Source organism: Atractosteus spatula, chromosome 27 (genome assembly GCF_055471065.1).
Source record: "Atractosteus spatula isolate fAtrSpa1 chromosome 27, fAtrSpa1.hap1, whole genome shotgun sequence".
In the NCBI taxonomy this organism is placed as follows: domain Eukaryota; kingdom Metazoa; phylum Chordata; class Actinopteri; order Semionotiformes; family Lepisosteidae; genus Atractosteus; species Atractosteus spatula.
Genome location: NC_142732.1, coordinates 10123341 through 10143696, shown reverse-complemented (window position 1 = coordinate 10143696; position 20356 = coordinate 10123341). Strand labels below are relative to the sequence as shown.

Genomic DNA, 20356 nt, shown 5'->3' with positions numbered 1-20356 from the left:
TACTCCACCTAGAAGGTATTCCAGGTCCGAGTCGAACCTGGGACCCAAGAGCTGGAAGGTAGCCCTTGGGAAATCGCTACAGCCCAGCAAAGCCCTGCATTAGAGATGAATACTGTATATAGTTATTTCTCCAGGGGAAACTTAATAATGCAGACACAGAAACATCCCAAGAGGAAATGATGCATCTTTCCAGATAATCAAATTAGCCCTTGAGACTTGCTTTGCAGTTGACACCGTTCTCTAAAATCCTGAACTCTCATCGGCTGACTGCCGACGAAGTGAGCCAGCGACAATTTTCCTGACAGCGTGCTGCATGCAGAGAGGCCCGCTTTGCGGTGGCATCTATCAGCTTGGTGCTGCTTTTAACAAGTCATTAAACAAATTGATGAGATGCAAATCAAAACATGATTGTCTTCACTCTGTGATTTCCACACTAGCTTGTTAAAACGGTGTCTTAATTAGCCGTTTCCCCTCCCGAGGAGACGTGTTTTTTGCCAGTGAAGTCCCTCCACTGGCCTTCAGATGTTCTGCTCCTTGGGGGGGCAGTGATGATGAGGCACAATGATGTGATGAAGGACTGAGGGGGTAATACGAGGTGTTGACTGCCTTCTGAAAGAGGGGTTTGCATTGATCTGAACACCCTAAAGACCTTTGCTCAAACGATCAGCTGCTTTAATGGAACTACAGTGGGGGGGGGCGGTGTCTCTGTGGCTAAGGATCTGCGCCTGTGGCTGGGAGGTTGCCGGTTCAAATCCTATGGCCAGCAGAGGAATCCTACTCCGTCGGGCCCCTGAGCAAGGCCCTTAACCCCAGCTGCTCCAGGGGTGCTGTACAATGGCTGCCCCTGCGCTCTGACCCCCAGCTTCTCTCCCTGTCTGTGTGTCTCATGGAGAGCAAGCTGGGGTCTGCGAAAAGACACATTCCTCATGCAAGAAATTGTATAGGGCTAATAAAGTGATCTCAGACATCTTAAAAATTAGTTCTCCAGTTGTTTATAATTGGATCCTAGGCACATTTGCTTGCTAATGTTTACCTAGCTGGATTCTAGCCTCGTGTCCATTAAACTGTAAATTTTAATGGGTTTTGAAGCCCATTAAAAAAGGAACAAGCAGAGCTGTGTTCTGTTTCCATGAGGAACATCTTTGATGGCAACTTTGGCCAGCACATAAAGTCCACTGGAGCAGCAATGCAATGACATGAAGTTGCACCCTGCAACTTTTAACACAGCAGAGAGCCCAGGGAGCCCTGGCCGACTGACACCACTCTTCCCCCGGCAACGCCAAGCCAACTGTGTCTTGGTCACAGTCGGCTATTGACGTGACCCTAGCTCGAACCCTTGATCACCATGCTGTGCTTGGGAGCGTGACTTTGCTGGTTGAGCTGCTTGGGAGATCCTGCCTTGTGTATGACCGTACAGGATGAGTCACTGAAAAGCTAGTTGAAGGTAGGAAGTTTGGAAAGACAAAGGACATGAAAGTGAACTAGCAGACTGATTGCCAAGCAGGTGGGAGCATTCGGCATGCCTGCTGTCCATACTGTGACAAGTTTCTCCCCACTGTGTGCCAAGAGGACACCTTTGGCCCCGTCAACTGTGACAGCAGGAATTTTACTTTGTTTCCATGTTGATTCCATAGTGCAGGATGGGCTGGGCAGTGGTGTTGCTGGGAGGGAGTTCAGTCATGAAGTGGAGAATGACAGTCTGTCCTTGTTTGCAATTTAATTGAAAAAAAAAACAAACTTGCAAGCAAGAAAAGGGAACAGAGGCATCAGCCTGCCGCTATCGCTGTAGGAAGGATTGATCACAACAGGGGACAGTCTCGGCTGTGTTTGAGTGTAGGAGCCTGAGATCGGTCGTGCTCATCCTGCCTCTGCTTGATGATCCAGGAGCCCCTGAAGGCACCACTCATTCAGCACCTACAGCATCTCTGGGCTGTCTGTGCTGGCGTTGCACGATCCCACAATCCTGTCTTGTGACGACATAGCCTCCTGACAGGGGGAAAGCTGAGACTCCCTCAGAAAACGCAAACAAATTAAACCAAATTATTGTGGAACACAAGTGTGCAAAGGCAGCCAAATTTCGTCCTGGCCAAATTTCCCATTGGCCTTTACCAATCATGGCCTCCTAATAATCCCCCTCTCTGAACTGGCTCCATCACTCTGCTCTCCTCCCCACTGAGAGCTGGTGTGTGGGGAGAGTACTGGTGCATCATCCAGGTGGGGCTGCACACTGGTGGTGGGGGAGGGGATCCCCATTACCTGTAAAGCGCTTTGTGTGGAGTGTCCAGAAAAGCGCTATATAAGTGTAAGCAATTATTATTATTATTATTATTATTATTTCCTTAAAGATCAACACCCCCACTGAACCACTGGAGTCTTTTAAACATCAGACCAATGTGAAATGTGTAATGAATACAGAATCATATAATTTCCACTCGACCCTAATCTCCTTTCGGGTTAGTGGGCGCCATCAGATCTATCCTCAGGGATTGGTCCTCATCGGAAAGAGAACTCTGGGAGTACGGGATCCTTCTCCATCCCTGCTCGTTCGCGCCAGGCGCTGCTGTGTTCAGCGGCCGCGGCGGCGTGCCGTTGTGTGTGGTGTAGCAGACGTACCCAAGCCAGCGGTGAAAAGCTTCTGAAGAGATCTGTGAAAGCTTTGCGGGTGCTTTTTCTTCCCAGTGACAACTTACAAGCGAAGATGACTTGAGCTCTGAAAGGTTTCTCGCTGGAATGTCGTCTTTTTCACTGTTGCTGCTGCTGCTGTGTCGGTGACAGGTGCTTCGAAATCTCTGCAGTGATTAAAAAGCAAAAAACATGCCTTTTTAATCCCCCCCATCCCAGGTGGCGTAGGTAGAGATGTTTGGGCTCATTTAGCACAGTGCTGACGCACTTGGTCCTCTTGTTGGAGCTGTTGTTGTCTGCGGAAAACTCCAGACTGGTTGTTGCGCGCGGGGATCGTTTGCGTTCGTCTCGGGCTCCCGAAAAGGTTGGTTTGACAACTGGAGGGGTAAAACCGCAGGTGAACAGCTCGTGCCTAGGTCTGATCCTTTTTTAGACACGCCGGGAGCTTGTGTCCCACCTGCCAGGCGGGGAAGAACGCAGTGTGTGTGCTTCCCGTTTCAAACCCGATCCGAGAGCCCGGATCGGCTTCTGGGAGCCTCTCCCTCTGGTGGCTTAATTGACGCTAATTGACGCTAATAGCCGAGCGCTTTGGGAACACCATCCATGACTGGCAGCTAAAAGCGGGATTATTTCAGCGCTTGTCACATTAATCTCTCCGGTTTTAATGAGCTCTCTCTGGTAACCAACTAAACCGAAGTCCTAAAGTGCACCTGACTAATGGAGGCTGGGAGCTGTTGATGTTTCTTCATTACCAGTCAGTGTGGATACCTGCAATGCTACAAGGAAAATGATTGGTTTTGCAGGGGTGCTGCACTATCTCAGTCATTTTGAAGCAACAGGTGGTCCTGGGTATATTAAAAGCTGGTTAGAATTTTGGGTGAAAGACGGCCTAACTTTGTGCACAGCTCTATAGCTGCTTAAAGCCCACAGCTCATCTCCCATCAAGCTCCAAAGTGTAAATGTGCGTGATTTATTGTAAATTGGCTTAGGAACCTGAACCCTGCCTTATCCCTCTTATGATCAAATGTTAGTTATTTCTTACATTCTAAAAGCAGCAATATTTTGATCTGCAGAGCCTCTGGCAACTTTAACTTGGAAGCCTCTGTCTGAAATCTGGATGCATCTGGTTATCCTGTGCAGGCGTGTGTGTTGCAACAAGCCTGGCTCTCTGTGTGCGCTTGTGCCTGCGATCTGGCCCCGTGTGCGCGGTGACTGTGTTGTCCGTGTGAGAAGGGGTGGGGGGGAGCTGTGTGCCGAAGATGATTTCCTGGGGGGGGGGGCTACAGGCTCCCCCCCCTCCCCCCTCCTGCCCGGGAGATCGACGGACGAGAGCCGGCTCTTTCATCTCAGCACTATTATTAGCACAAAGGTGCAGGCACCACAGCGGGCAGAGACACGGACAGTCTCTGCACGTTCTCCTCCTCTCGTCCGCGGGCTGCTGTAGCCGCAGGTGCCTGGACGTCATCTGGAACTGCCGTCAAGCCGGTCCAGAACCGAGCACGGGAATGACAACGCCCGGAAATGAGGCCTAGTTAAAAGGTTTATTGAGTGTTTAAATTCACCCGCTTGGCCTGAACTCCAGGCCAGGGTTTTAGGAGGCTGGGACCCCCCTGCAGGGCAGGAGTGACCCAGGGGCAGCTGCAGAGGGGGAGATGAGTTGGAGGTGGGATGCAGAAGACGTGTGCGAGGGAGAGAAAGGAGGGGAGATCCTGTAGTATTAATATAGTTTAGGTGAGGAAGTGACATCAGGATTGATCACAAGTTACTGTCATCTGAGGCTGAACTTGTCATCCCACCCGAACATTCTCTGTAAACTCCATTTAAAACTGGGCTTGGCATTGAAGGTTGGGGTGCCCGCCTCTGCCAGTGCCCTGATCCGCATCCTCTAGGTGACCAGTTTCGGTGTGAAGGGCTCCACAGCTGTTGTCCTAGGCTCCGCGCTGACCGGAGGCCTGCTTGCTCTCTCTCTCTCTCTCTCTCTCTCTCTCTCTCTCTCTCTCTCTCTCTCGAGTTCTGCGGCGCCAGGCCCAGGATGCGCCTTTAGTAAGGGTCTGACCTCTTCTCAGAGCCCAGACGTACTGGTCTGGATCAGGCGGTGCTCCAATCGCAGGGGAGGGCTGGGGGCCTGTGGCTGAAAGGTGTGTTTCAGGACAGGAAGAACAGAAAATAAAGCTCTTCCGTCTGCTGGGCTCATTAGAAAGCAGGCTCTGTTTTTTTTTTTAAACGGAAGAGAATACCCATATATTTAACAGTAATTACAGTACCAGTGTCCCAGGTAGGGTTTTGTCTCGCTTTGTACTGGAGGTAAGCCCCATCTTCCCCATGGCGCTGTATTGGATAAAGATGGATGGATGAATAATATCTGTCTCTCCATATAATAATATCTCTGAATCGCAGAATCACAGTATGAATTATAGGATACATGCAAATTAAATTACAGTGACCCCTTTCACCGTTTAAAGAGCATTGCCGTGATGGGCTGAGGTCTGTCTGCCGGCCGTGTCAGGTCTGCAGCTCCTGCGCGGGAGGCTGTCACTCATCTGCATTCCGACCACATGAGCCACAGCCGAGTCGTCTTCCACGTGAGCTTCTCCCGGGCAGCTTCTCCCCTGCTACTAATTCCCATTTAATTAGATTTTCGGGGGGTTTCCGTGTTTCAACAGAAAATGCCTGAAGCATCCCAGAACAAAGGAAGAAAAGATAAATGTTCCTGCTTATTCCTGCTGCTTTAATAATCGGGGGCACACACACACATACGCACGCTCACACACGCATGCACACACGCTCACACATGCGCACACACACATGCACGCACACACACAAGCTCACACACATGCATGCACACTACACACACACGCTCACACACATGCACACATGCTCACACACGCAAGCACACACACATACACACCCACCACGTACGCTCACACACACACACACCACACACCACACACATGCGCACACACACCATGCACGCACACACGCAAGCTCACACACGCACACGCTCACACACATGCACACACGCTCACACACACCCACCACGTACGCTCACACACACACCACACACACACATGCTCACACACGCTCACACACGCATGCACACTACACACACACGCTCACACGCTCGCACACACACACGCACGAGTGAAGAGGGCGTGCAGTGGGATTCGGCTGTATCGCAGCCGGTGGTACATCGTGTGCCCTGTCGATGAGCTCCAGGATGGTGTTATGCCAGCGGATGTGCGACAGTGCTCAGATGTGATGTGATAACCTGTTTTCAAACCACAGTAGATGTGTTGGGTCTTGACCAGAATTGCTGCATTGCTTATTTTTTTCTTCGCCAAAAGCTGCCTGGGAGTTAAAAATCCAAGGCAAACTCCCCCCCCCCCCCCCACTGCAGGCTCCTCAGAAGGACCAGTGAAACACGAGCTGGAGGACACGGGTGTAGAGCACGTGGAGGTGCTGTGGAAAGTGTTAAAAGTAGGAGGCCTATCTGCAACAGGCCGCCCAGCCGGGCTGGGGAAGCTGACTTCCTTCAAGAGAAACAACAGAGGCTGAATGAGATCTTTGAATCAATTAACTGCTTGTTACTGGGCTGAATTTCCTCTCGTTTCTGACCTTCCTCGTGTTGATGGTGTTTAACAGACTTTTACTTTTAGCCAGCAGCCATATCACCCTATAGCTCCCAACTGGCAGCCCACTGTCACTCAGCAGGTGTGAGCCTGGTCAGCACCTGGACGGGAGACCACCTGGGAAAAACTAAGGTTACTGCTGGAAGAGGTGTTAGTGGGACCAGCAGGGGGCGCTCACCCTGCAGTCTGTGTGGGTCCTAATGCCCCAGTATAGTGATGGGGACACTAGACTGTAAACAGGTGCCGTCCTTCGGATTGGACGTAAAACCGAGGTCCTGACTCTCTGTGGTCATTAAAAATCCCAGGGCGTTTCTCGAAAAGAGTAGGGTGTTACCCCGGTGTCCTGGCCAAATTTCCCCCTGACCTTTACCAATCATGGCCTCCTAATAATCCCCATCTCTGAACTGGCTTCATCACTCTGCTCTCCTCCCCACTGAGAGCTGGTGTGTGGGGAGAGTACTGGTGCATCATCCAGGTGGGGCTGCACACTGGTGGTGGTGGAGGGGATCCCCATTACCTGTAAAGCGCTTTGAGTGGAGTGTCCAGAAAAGCGCTATATAAGTGTGAGCAATTATTATTATTACTTGGATCGTTATTTTACTCCCGTTTGGTGCTGCACCAGCCTGGTTTAAAAACTCAAGTGTGAAGCCCCAGGCGATTCAGTAGGAGAGCTGGAGTGTTTGACAGTGTCAGCTCAGCAGCTGCTCCACATGGTTGCTGCACTGTTGCTGAGCTGTGTGGGTTGCTGTGGGGGTAGAGAGGCGTTCAAAGCAGCAGGGGGTGAATATAGTTCTGGAAATCAGGTTAGGAGCAAGACAGGAGCACAGGAGGGGGGAGTTCAATATTTTAATTAAAACCTTTAGACCCCTGGGGAAGTCATGGGCTACAATCTATGCTAAAATGTTTTGCTGTGATGGTTTTGTAGGGTATCCAATGGGGTGCCATCATTGTTGTGTTGTGTTCCTGTGTGGTGCAGTATGAGTCTGAAGAACAGAGCAGTATTGTTTTGCTTGCTAGGCATCATTTGATCTAATATTTTTTTTTTCCCCCAGTCGTGTCCCGGGAAGCCCTCAAAAGCCCTCCAGGTTTTGTATTCAGCGAGTGCTCGACTGAAGGAGTGGAATTTGTAGCCATGCTCTTTTATTTTCAGTTTGTTTCTGCTCCGGAGAAATGTGGGGAAATGCGGGGGGAAATTCCAAATCCCTCGGCTACGAGCGGATCCCCAGAATGAGGACTGGGAATCGCTGATCTGAGAGGCTTAGGTGGGAATTCCACACTTGGCAATATCCATTCGTGTTTCTGCACAGCTCCCTCTCCTGGGCCAACGATGTTACTGAGGCTCATTGTTAAGATGCTTCGTGACAGTTTTTAACCCCCTTTATACTTTCTCGCTGGTTGCACAATTTCGGCCGGTTTGTTTTGTGAATGGGTGCAGGGCGATAGCAGTGCTTCAGGGTGTTTGCCCCATATTTCTGCAATACACTTCTGCATTCGCACGCTTGTCTTAGCTCGCCTGTCTGTGATGTGGCTGCTTTCCTAAACTGCCTCAGCCTGCGAGAGGAGGATTACTGGACCGTGAGGTTGGGGCTGCTGAAGCTCTCTGCTGGATTCTGCTGTGTTTTTCGCATTTTGTTCCGTTTCGAGGTCTGGCTGTGATTTTTAGATCCAGGGTTTATTATTATCCTTCACCGCCACCCCGTTGTCTCCCGTATGTGTGTGACGAATGTTTTCCTTTCTAGCTGTCTGAACAGCAAGCCCACCCCCTGCTCCCCCACGAGCGCGCCTCTGATCTGCTAATCCAAGCACATCGTCTTCGCGCAAAGATGAATCTCATCATCGGACGGTGCCGGTTTACTGATTCCTGCGAGGCTGTGCACAGCAGAATTGATTTTTTTTTTAGGGATCATTTCTGTGGGTCTCCAGCCCCCTCAGAAGTGCCCTAAAGGGGGATTTAACACCACAGGCGTGACTGCAGCCAGGGTGGGCCAGCTCTTCCTCCTGCTCAGAGCAGAAATGCTGCACATGGAGATGGCTGTGTGAGATGTGTGCTGAGCCCAGCTCCCGTGCTCACCCAGAGCACCGGGCACGCCCCCAGAATTGCACACCCCCTGCAGGGGCAGTGCAGGCCGGCGTGGCTCTGTTTGTGCGTTCGTGTTTATTGGTTCAGTATCTGGTCAATTAACATTGACGTTTCCTGCCGGATTGACTCCCCAGCTGTGATGAACGACTTGCATGTTCTGTTAAAGGGATTTAACTTGATTCTAATGGATTTATGCATCTCCCGGTCGGTGGGAGCCCCATGGAGGGCTGGATCTCTGTGTGGATTTAGCAGATGAGGCCTGGCGTGGAGAGGGGTCTGGACTTGACCGTGTGGGGCAACACTGGAGGCCAGCGGAGTGTCTTTTCAACAGCCACCCGAAGCCCAAAGAATAATAATAATAATTAATAATTGCTTACACTTATGTAGCTCTTTTCTGGACACTCCACTCCAAGCGCTTTACAGGTAATGGGGATCCCCTCCACCACCACCAGTGTGCAGCCCCACCTGGATGATGCACCAGTACTCTCCCCACACACCAGCTCTCAGTGGGGAGGAGAGCAGAGTGATGAAGCCAGTTCAGAGATGGGGATTATTAGGAGGCCATGATTGGTAAAGGCCAGGGGAAAATTTGGCCAGGACATCAGGGGTTACACCCCTACTCTTTTCGAGAAACACCCTGGGATTTTTAATGACCACAGAGAGTCAGGACCTCGGTTTTACGTCTCATCCGAAGGACGGCGCCTGTTTACAGTCTAGTGTCCCCGTCACTATACTGGGGCATTAGGACCCACGTGGATTGCAGGGTGAGCGCCTCCTGCTGGCCCCACTAACACCTCTTCCAGCAGCAACCTTAGTTTTTCCCAGGAGGTCTCCCATCCAGGTACTGACCAGGCTCACACCTGCTGGGCTTCAGTGGGCTGCCAGTTGTGAGTTGCAGAGTGATAGAGCTGATGTCAGAACGTCAGAAGGAGTCCTGAAGGGCACTGGCTGTAATCCCCGAGTGCTCTGTACCCGTCTAGGGTTTTGTTTGCTCTGTGTGGCTGTTGTTTTTGTACCTGGTTGGTTTTAATTGGTTTGAACGCCCTCATGGGAGCCCTGGTTGCGACTGAAGGGAACTGGGGCACCAGCAGCTGCCTGAAGCGCCACGTGATGTTGGCTGGCCTCTGGTTGTCGGAGCGGAGGCCGGCCCCAGTTGACGTGTTCTCTGTGTTTGTGAGGTTTTTTGTTGTTGTTTTTTTTCCCCCCCACTCCCGTTTGCTCCTTGGAGGATGAAATAAATGAGCTGCGGCTGAGCCAGTGGTTCAGACGCGACGAGCAGGCCTTAATAGACGGAGCCAGCGAGCGGAAACCAGTGAAGAGCTTTTCATTGAATTTGCTGGGTCCTGACATTTCTGAGACTGAGAGAGAGAGAGAGAAATTCGAGGTGTGGATCGATAATCTCTTCTCCTTCGCTCCTCTCTTCCTCTCTCTCCCTCCTGCCTGCTCTTTCCCAGCTTTTCCCTCTGTCTTCCATTTTCCTCTCTTTCCATCTCTTCTCCTCTCCCTTTCTCACTGGTCCCCCCCCCTCCTCCCGTTTCCTATTCCCCGATATCCTCGCCTTTCTCCTCTCCCGCCCCTCGCTCCAGTCTTGAGAGCAGAAGAAAGGTTACTAATGAGAGGCGTATCGAGCCCATTTGGTAGTTAGGAGCTAATTGATCCACGGATCTCTCTTCCTTTTCCCGCAACCCCTTTGCTTTTTGTCCTCTCATTAACAAACGAGTGGGGGCTGTTCTGGCCTGTCGAGCTCATTTGGTTGTCAGTACCTTAGTCGCCCAAGGGGCCCGTCCAGCCGTTTCTTGAAAGAGGCCAGAATATCGGCTTCAGCAACGTGGCTGGGTAGCTTGTTCCAGCCCCCCGCAACCCTTTGGGTAAAGAAGTGGTTTCTCGATTTCATCACATCTTGGTTTCATTAATTGTTCTTCTTATCAAAGAGGAATAAACCCAGAGACACTTGAACACCGGGGTTTCTGAACGAAACGCGTTTGGACAGCGTCCTCCCTGTAGCCACCCACTGTAGTGTGGGATTCGGAGCTGGGAGTAATGCATTGACCGAGGCTCGGCGTGCAGCAGGAAGTGGCTGCTGGCTCTCGGGCGCACTGCGGATCCCTGCCCGTCACGGTTTTTTGCGCTGTCGAAGCAAGAGAGAAACGTCAGTATTAACCTCTGCACCCTCCCCACTGCCGCGAGTAACAAGCTGTGGCACTCGGAGCTGACCAGCCGGGAGACGCTGGAGAGATCAGAGCGCAGGTGGCGCCATGCTTACGGCTGACCGAGCGCAGTGGTGCCCTATGGGATAGGACCGTCACAGGGGATCTTGGGGGAGAGTTGTGGGAAAGCTCAGGAAAAAACATGGGTAAAATACGGTGCACACCGTCCATCCTTCCACTTTCTAACCGCTGTATCCAATTCAGGGTCGCAGGGAGCTGGATCCTATCCCTGCCAGCCGTGGGCATAAGGCGGGGTACACCTTGGACGGGACGCCAGTCCATCCCAGGGCACACATGCAGACACAGACACACACACACTTGCTCCAGGGCCAGTTTTCCCAGACCCCAATTAACCTATCAGCATGTTCTGATTCTTGGGGAGAACATACGAACTCCCCACAGATAGAGCCTCGGGCCCCAGCGCTGAGAGGGAGCTGTGCTAACCGCTGCATCGCCGCGCTGCCCTGTGCACTTCAGTCACAGTCAGTGAGGAGTCTTTAATGAGGGACCTTCAGAACGGGCTTCCCCTGATTTTCCTTGAGGTTCAGGGAATTTACACAGAAAGTGCCAAGTGCCAGCTTTCCCTTGTTGATGGTTAGTATTGAACATGATTTGAGTCCCTGGCTACTGATGAGCACTGAACTCCTGGGTCAGGAAGCTGCGCCAGTAGGTGGCGTATGAGTGGCATTCACCCAAGATGAAAGACTGAGGGGGTCCGGTCTCCTGCCATGGGGTCCCCGGCATCCTGGCCAAATTTCCCCCTGGCCCTTACCAATTATGGCCTCCTAATAATCCCCATCTATGAATTGGCTTCATCACTCTGCTCTCCTCCCCACTGAGAGCTGGTGTGTGGTGAGCGTTCTGGTGCACTATGGCTGCCGTTGCATCACCCAGGTGGGGCTGCACACTGGTGGTGGTGGAGGGGATCCCCATAACCTGTAAAGTGCTTTGAGTGGAGTGTCCAGAAAAGCGCTATATAAGTGTAAGCAATTATTATTGTTGTTGTTGTTATTATTATTATTATTATTATTATTATTATTGAAAATGAAAGCTCACGAAGGCACAGTATGCTTGAGGAGCCTTTGTGGGCGAGCCAGGCAGTGCTGTCCACTGTGGGCGCTTGCAGAGTCTGTGATGGAAAATGGAAAACGTGGCGGAACTTGGTGGAACGGACCGGCCGAGCACCCGAACGGCCTCATCTCTCCCGTCGTCTCTCGGGCGCGGGCTCGACTAATTGCATCGTGCCCCAGTTCATTTATTCCCCTCGCGTTTCTTGACAAACTGCAAGCTGCCTGGACTTCCAGAGCTCTGCCCGGAGCTGCGGGCACATCGTTTCGGTTGCTGCTTCGGCACCATTTTGTTTTCCCCCCTCTCGATGTTCGCTGGCACTGGCTTTTCGGGGAGCCCGTGAGCGAAAGTCATGATTTGGGTGTGTAAACCGGATCCTGTTGTGGCCGATCGCTGGTTTTGAGGTTTGGATGTGGGTCGAACGGGCGCTTGCTGTTGTGTGAAGTAACTGTTCCCCCTCTGTTTTTCTTCCCCTTCTCTCTGCTCGTCTCCCGTCTCCCGTCTGCCCCCCTCTCCCTGCCAGAGAGCCTCTACCGGCTGAGCCACCCTCGCTACACCGCCCAGAGCAGCATCGATGGGCTGGAGGATATTGAGGTACGATGCTGCTCTCACTGTGGTCCCAGGTCTCCATTCAAACCCACTCTTCCCCCTTCGAACATGCTCAGGGAAAATCGGATGAGCTCTTGGTCTTGAACACTTTTGAAAGATGCTGGATGCCCTATGCTGAACCCTTAGCCTAAACCTTAACCTTGAACTCTGACCTTTACGGCACCCACTGCATGCTAACCCCTGATCCTCAGCTCTGATCTGTAGCCTTTTCTCCATCTTCCCACTATGGACTTGCAGTTTTAAATAGTTTGTCACTATGCCGATGTTAATGATGAAAAGCCACCAACGCCATAGCAGCACATCCACCTGTCTGGATGTGTTAATAGCAGCATCTGTGAAAGTGTCACAGTTTGTGTGCAGTGGGTGCTCTATTATCTCTGCAATTCAAACAGCCATTAGTGCTCGTTATCAGCCTGTAAAAGAGTGATGACCAGCTCATGTTCTCTAGGCCAGCAGTCTGGCAGGTTTTATATAGCTGTCTTTAAATCGACAGCAGCATCAAGCCTGACGAAACCTGTTCTGCTGGTCTAGTTAAACAGATGATTAGGTCAATTAGTAAATTGAGAGGTCAGTGGAAATGAGCACCACAAGACCCTGCAGCCCTGATGATGGCAGGTTGTAAATTCTGCAGGGGGAGATGCACAGTGTATTGATCCCCCCCCAGCCAGAGCCCCTCCGAATGAAATTGAGCACGCCCTAGAGTTGTCCACCTATCCTGTGCCGTATCTGCGGCTACACTCCAGTGGTGGGCGAAGTGGGGCTCCCATGTGTAAACCGCTTTGGAATCCTTTGCAAAGAATGAAGGAATGATTGCTGTTGTCGTGTGCATGTCATCCCTGTGCTTCCGGGGGTGGCGGGGCCCCTCGGACGGCCCGGGCAGTGTCTTCCCTCGCCCACTCTCGCTCCTCTCCTTCCAGAGGAAATGCAAGATCCACGTCCTCCTCCTGCTCCTGCACGGGGGCAACATCCTGGACACCGGCGGGGGAGACCAGAAGTCCAAGGTGATGGACCTGAGCACGCTGAGCTCGGTGCTGGAGAAGGTGGCCCGGGCGCACTTCCAGACCGCCGCCGAGCACATCCTCATCAGGCTGGTGCCCTGCCCGGCCGTCTGCGCCGACGCCTTCTCTCTCGTCTCCAAGTAAGCGTGCGCTGGGACCCGGGGAGAGAGATCGGGGGGCTGCACAGAGATCGGCCACTGGGAGAAACTGGATTCCCTACTGGGGGGACAGAAGAGGTGGTATCTCCAAGATCCCAGGGAACCCGGAAAACTGAGGAATTCTACAAATTCCAGGGAAATCCAGTTTGAATTCAGTGGGAATTCTTTGCACGTTTTTTTTTATAGCACCCAACAAAACGATACTTATTATCAGCACTAGATCAGACCCCCGTGTGTGTGGGGCGTAGACGTTGACCAATCTCAAAACCTATAGAGATAGGGGGAGGAGGCAGATGACGTCTGCACTGAAAGCAGGCGTGTGGCTTTTTGGGGTGAAATTGCCGGATGAAAAGCCGAGCCGCGGTGGGTCGGGGCCGAGGGGATTTTGAGCTCAGGAGCAGGGTGGGATTAGGGTTCTCCCATTCCCCCACCATGAGGTGGTGACAGGCCGGCGCAGTCAGCCGGACAGTGCATCGGTCCTGCAGTCAGGTCATCTTGCATGCTTCCTAGCAGAGATCGGATGCCGGACAAGGGCCCTTCAGCGCTAACAGTCCTCGTTCTGTGTCCCGTTAGAAAAAATGGAGAGAAGCGGATTTGCGTGCCTAGAAAGTGCAGCAGGAGAAAATGCAGGGAAGCATCAGGAAAATACGCCAGGAGCACAAGAGGGAGAGCTGGGCCGTGGTGAGGTCACAGTGAGGCAGAGCAAGGGCCTGTGGGATAGGAGGCTGACGGCGTGTTTGATGATGGTCGGGATCGACAAAATAAAAGGAGCAAGTCTTAAAGCTGAATGTTTAAGCTGAGCACGAGTTCCCTTTGAGCAGTGGAAGGGAAAGGTTAAACAGGAAAATAAATAATTACGGCATTATCTAGAATGAAACATGCACCTTTTAAAAAGGATAATTATAATAATTAGGCTGCGGCTGACATTTGTTATCCTTTCAAGACTTGTGCAGTATTAAGCCCATAACCTTTATGTGTGCTTCCATTTTTAATCGTACATTTAATAATGTGAAAGCTGAGGAGACAATACCTTGGGGTACAAGGAGAAGAATTAGAAGGAAACCGTGCATTGTGCTGGTGCGTTGAGGTAACAATGGGACTGTTCTGTTCTTTTCAGTCGTTCTTCTGTGCTCCATTTATTTCATTGTAATCCATGAACTTTAATGTGGCTTTGATTGTTGCTGTGTTCTTTCAGTTATTCTGAAGGGCTGGTTGCAGCTGTCTTAAGAAGACAGTGGAAAGGTCTGAGATGGAGACTGCAGTTACATTGCGCGGCCACAGAGTGGTGCTAGTGGCGGCAGGAGATGAGTGTTAGGGGAATGAAGGGTGCTGTTCACAGAGCCCAGCAGAATTCATCAGGAGTGATGTGCATAGGTGATCTCTTCTAATCTCTAATCTCATCATTTTGCATTAAAGCAGCTCATCACTTCCAGAGACTCGGTGGTGCTGTGTTGGATCAAATTAATATCGGTTTGTTTTCTGGGGCTGATTGACAGCGGTGACAGTCAGTTACCCGGAGGCAGATCACGAAGAGATTTATGATCTGTCACATCTGGTGTCAACTGTTGGCACACTGCAGTCAGCTCTAAAGCTCATCAGCTTTTCAATAGACCAAGGGCAGCCTGAGCACCTGAGCAGAAACTCTTCTTGAATGCACAGTGTTTCAGTCTGCATGTGCATGCCTAGTTATATCGAATAGTCTTCTCTTATAAAGCTCTTATTTATACTTAGAATTCCCAGTGCCTGGAAATGTGAGTGGGTAGGGGTGAGAGGTCAGAGGTCAGTTTGTGATGGCCCAGTACTGAACACGGAATCTCCATGGCTAGTGTGCATCTGCTGAGCTTTCTTATTAGCATTCCTCATTATAATAATAATATAGTATTTTATTTTATTTATAGTATATAGTGCTTTTCTGGACACTCCACTCAAAGCGCTTTACAGGTAATGGGGATCCCCTCCACCTCCACCAGTGTGCAGCCCCACCTGGATGATGCACCAGTCCTCTCCCCACACACCAGCTCTCAGTGGGGAGGAGAGCAGAGTGATGAAGCCAGTTCAGAGATGGGGATTATTAGGAGGCCATGATTGGTAAAGGCCAGGGGGAAATTTGGCCAGGACACCAGGGTAACACCCCTACTCTTTTTGAGAAACGCCCTGGGATTTTTAATGACCACATAGAGTAGGGACCTTGGTTTTACGTCTCATCCGAATGAAGGTGCCTTTTTACAGTATAGTGTCCCCGTCACTATACTGGGGCATTAGGACCCACACAGACTGCAGGGTGAGTGCCCCCTACTGGCCCCACTTTTCAGCATGGAATAAACCTATTACTTATTCCTTTGCAGCCTACGCATGCTGACGCAGCTCCCCACCTGAACTTATTATGTAAAACCTACTTGATGAAGTTTAAAATAGATCCTCTGTGAATCTGGTAAAATACATCTTGGGTTAGCATTGCTGCCTTGCAGCTCTGGGGCCCTGGGTTCTATTCCCAAGGCTTGTGTGTCCTCCCTGTGTTTGTGTGGGTTTCCTCCAGGTGCTCCAGTTTCCTCCTACAGTTCAAAGGCATGCTGGTAGGTTAACTGCGAAAGTTGGCCCTGGCGTGAGTGCGTGTCTGTGTGTGCCCCGAAATGGACTGGTGTCCCGTCCAGGGTGTACCCTTCCCATTGCTTCTAGAGAGAGGGCACCGTGACTTTGAAGTGATGATGTCCGTCTGCTGTATGTAACAGATCTGGTTTTCATGCCACACGGCCAAACCTTCTGATCCCTGTTGATGAACTCTCCCAATACACACTGGGATTTCTACACTGGTCGATGTGATGTCAAGGGGTGTGTTTTTTTTATTTCAGGGCTTATTCTGAAAAGCTAAGGCTTTTTCCCCACCCAGAACAGGGTGAATTTCTGCAATTTGACTAAAATTCCCTTGTATCATTTTAACGTCTCTGAATTTTTCCCGGGAGCTGGCGTCGGTCCGTAATAAAATCTAGAGAATTTTAGTTTGGTTCCCTTTTCAGCGAGTCCGTTTTCCCCGCAGTGATTCAGTGAGGCAAGGCGATTGCCTGTTTACCCCGATGCCTGCCGGGAGTCTGTGGTGCCATTGGGTTTTTAAAAAACCGTGCGGTTTTTTCCCTCGCCCCTGCCAGCTGTTTCTTTTTTACCTGCTCAACGCCCCCGTGGGGAATCCTTTTTAACCCTCAGCTGATAGGAAAACAAAAATTGTTCACAAAGGGGTACAGAGCAGAAGACAAGCAGGGAAGGGGCATTGTTGCTAATACAGCGTCCTGCTGTGGGAAATCGCCGCGCGGACTGTGGTTCTGCCAGCCTCCAGCACGAAGAGCTGCCTCTGCACGTAACCAGCTCTGCCCGGTGGAGTCGCGGCCCTGTGTGAGGACTGAACTGCTGCTCTTTCGGAGAGCATGAAGGGAGGGGTTTTTTCTCGCCTGTTGTGAAGCATATGCTGCTCTGAGCTCATTAAGTGCCTCTGCTCTTAAGAAAGAAGGCACCAAGAGCAAGGTTGAAGTTAGAATGTAGGTGTCTGGGAATAGCCTAATGAGAACAGAGCACACAACACCTGCAGAGGATTTGACAGAGGGGCGAGTGAAGGCTCTGTGAAAGGGCCTCGCTCTCCCACTGGACAGCCAATTAGCGAGATTTTATTCCGCCAGTGCTTTTTTTCGATCAAACTCTTGCGTTTTGGAGCTGAGCGTTTTATATAGCGCCTTCGCCTGCTGTGTCTTCACAGGGGCTCACATCCACAACAGGGCAGGTGATCGTGCCAGGCCGGGGATGTAAGAATGACGTTGGCACCTGCAGGCTTAAAACGGGCTTTGGGACCACCCCTCTTCTGAATTTCGGCGAGGGGTCCACGTTCTGAGTTAGAAAACAAATTCGTTTTCAGCAAGAGACCAAAAGCTGGAGGATTAATAATACGGCTGAGGAAACTCAGAAAGTCTCAGGGCAAGACCAGGCCAAGGCCTGGCAGATGACACTCTTAATGTAGACGAGCACATCGTTACATGCAGCTAGCAGAAACATAAATCAGAACTCTATGTTGCAAAGCACTGAGCGCCCTGTGAAAACAGCTTAGGTGTTTAATGCTGACACACCCCCTCATCTGTAGGGAAGCAATGAACAAGACAAACAGAATGAATGCTGGGATGCATAGTTAAAGGTGTAGAATTTAGATCAGTGTCATGTTAATCTGCCTGGAAATAGTTACATTCCTGGACTCCCCACCCTGACAACCTAGAAGAACTGAATATCTGCCATCTTGGACCGAAAGAAACTGCAAGGGGATCTGATTCAAATATTCAAAATCCTCAAAGGCACCCACCAAGTGGACCCAGTGGACCTGTTTTCAGAACCAAGAGAGAAACACACACTGAGGGACACAAGTGGAAACTGCATTTAATGCCGAGAACAAGAGGCAGTTCTGTCCCACATTCTGCTGGAGTCGGTAAACAAAGGGAGTATGGCACAAGACACTATAGCGTGTTACTGAAGGTAATGCTGTAATTTCTTGTAAGAAACAACTTTGGCTACTTACTAGCACATGAGCTATTCCTCTCTCTTCTAATCTTTCTTCCCTTCTTCAGGTGGTATGACTGTTGGCAAGGCCACAAGGAAGATTTTACTTCCCTTAGTAGCCTGTTTTCTGAGTTGTTTTTTTTTCCTTTCAGCAATGTACTTAGAGTTTCTCTAAGTGGAGATGACTGGCCTGCGCGCTTTCCTGGAAAAATGTTTGTACAGTAAAAGAGGCAATTACAGTGAGGGCAATTGCACAGGACACTGGGCCCTTTAAGCTAGCAGACTCCTGTGCCTTCTTCTCCTGCGCTCGTCATAATGAACCGAGAATGTGCTGTTCTCAAGGTCAGAGTGTTCCAGGGCGCCTGTGTCTTGCAGTACAATGTGGCCGAGCTATTGGGGCTGCACTGGCTCATTCAGTAATCCAGTGCTGTAGTAGAGATGGGAGGGACGGTTAATACTTCCTGTCTCCCTGCAGTGGTAACTGACTGTAATTCAAAGCTGATCTCTTCCTCACAGTAATTGTTAAGCCTTGTATCATTATGCTTAGGTATACTATTGTATACTGTGTACCAGGACACACTGAAGTAGGACAAAACCCTGCCTTTCAGTAGTTTCCTAAATGTCACATGTAAGTAAGATCCAAACTGGAAAACTGCATTAAGCAAGTATATGCTTAATTACTGTGCAAATTCACAGACCTTAGCGAAGCGCCCAGACTTCTGATGTCCTGTACCGACACTTCAGGACACGAAGTGATGTTAACTATGTCTCCCTCCTTCCTGTTGTAACGACTGTATCGTTTTGTAAAGTCATTTCAGATGGGAGAGCTTTTGCAGCTCGGCTTTGCCCAGCGAGGAGGTGGGGAGGCTTGTTAGCACTGTTAGCCGGCTGACAGGCTTGTTCTCTGGGCCGGGATTTTGTGAACAAGATTGTAAATGGTTTATAAACCGCTTTCATTCCTCACTGTCACACACAGGCCCCTGTAAATCAAATGTAGGGCCCAGGCTCACTGTGCTGGATGAACTATGTAAGAACAGAAGGAAGGTAATAAGCAAGAAACCGCCGTTAGGTCCTTCCTTTGAAAGCTGATTGATCTAAGCTTCTGGCTAATCAGCAGCTGTTGCATGCTCCCACAACCCTTGGTGTAAAGAAGCGACTCTCGGAGAAGTGCTTCACAGTTGACAGACTTTGAAGTGTTTCACAGTTCAAAAAATATTTTCTTTTTAAATTGCAGTTTTTCCTCCATGATTTTGATTAGATTAAGCGTGTGCTTGATTGCCGGTACTTCACTCCTGGGCCTTTTTGCCGACTGAGTTTCTAAAGAGCTTTAAGGTGAAACTGTGAAAATGGTGGCTGTATAACCCCAAACCCAGCCCTGACTTGTTTTTGAACAGGAAACAAAAATCAACTAAATACTAAGGCCACCCAGAGCTAAGAACTGGACTGATTTAACGATTCCTTAATGATGAATAATATCTGAAATGTTTCTGTAACAAAGAGCCGAAGCTTCGAAGGACCCAACTGCTCTCTTAAGTGTCCTGTTGAGCCTAGCGCTTGCTCTTGATTGCCTCTGCTGTTGGCTTATACTCTGTAAAACCTGGACCGTCTCAAACTGCTGCCCGACAGGGTCTCCCCTGTGTTGTGTGCGCCTGTGCATTGGACGCTAGAAGTCACAGCGCAGTTGAGCGGTTGGAAATGAGTTCTGATTTATTCACGAAAAAGGCCATTTTCCGGAGCACGCCGAAGAAGGCACACCCAAGGCGTCTGAATCCAAGCAGTTTTGCAGGACGTTTTATAGTGCGAGTTCAGCTCCAGTCGGCTCTGTTATTACTGCAAAGTGCTTCCAGACAGGGCGTTCCAAACCCTGCCTTTCAGTAGTTTCCTAAATGTCATGCACTCGGGCCAGGTCAGGAATGAACACGGGGCTGGTCCGGTTCCGCAGCTGTGACAGGGCAGCTGTGGATGTGAGGGAGGGGTCTTTATAGTTGTGGTGTCTGTAGAGCCATATACTGTACATGCCAACTGGCTGATAGGATTATTGGAGAGATCTGGGCAAATGCATGTGTAGGGTTAAGATCGCACATCTGCACATGCAAGCTGAATAGGCAAGGGCACCCTGTTGGAATGGCCTAGTCCTTCGTCCAGGGCCTGAAGAGGAGTGGCTTGAGGCCGGAGGGCGGGTGAAGGCCCTGTTGGGGACCTTGTTCTCCCAAAGCAATTAGCACTAAGTTGATTTCCCTTCTGCTGATTGTTAGGACATTTTTGCACATGTATTAGGAGCCATGGGGCTGCCTTCACGTCCTCTCTCTGAGCAGCCGTAGAGAAGCAAGACATCCCTGGGCTAGTCCGAAAGGCTTTGCTTGCTTTAAGTGTTTTGTTTATTTTGGATGTTGGGGAATGTGGTACATTTGGAAGTTGTTGTTTTTTTGCAATACCGCCAAAAGCGGATGTTCCTAAT

At 50.4% G+C, this 20356-nt stretch overlaps 1 protein-coding gene across 2 annotated transcripts in view; it reads left to right on the top strand.

Moving 5' to 3' along the window:
• The window catches only part of plrdgb (PITP-less RdgB-like protein), an 80719-nt gene that overhangs the window by 30567 nt on the left and 29796 nt on the right, over positions 1-20356 (top strand). For both annotated transcript variants that reach the window (XM_088907042.1, XM_088907043.1), the window contains exons 4-5: positions 12130-12200; positions 13133-13353. In XM_088907042.1, the coding sequence (XP_088763168.1) occupies positions 12130-12200; positions 13133-13353 (292 nt within the window). The remainder of the gene's footprint in view (positions 1-12129; positions 12201-13132; positions 13354-20356) is intronic.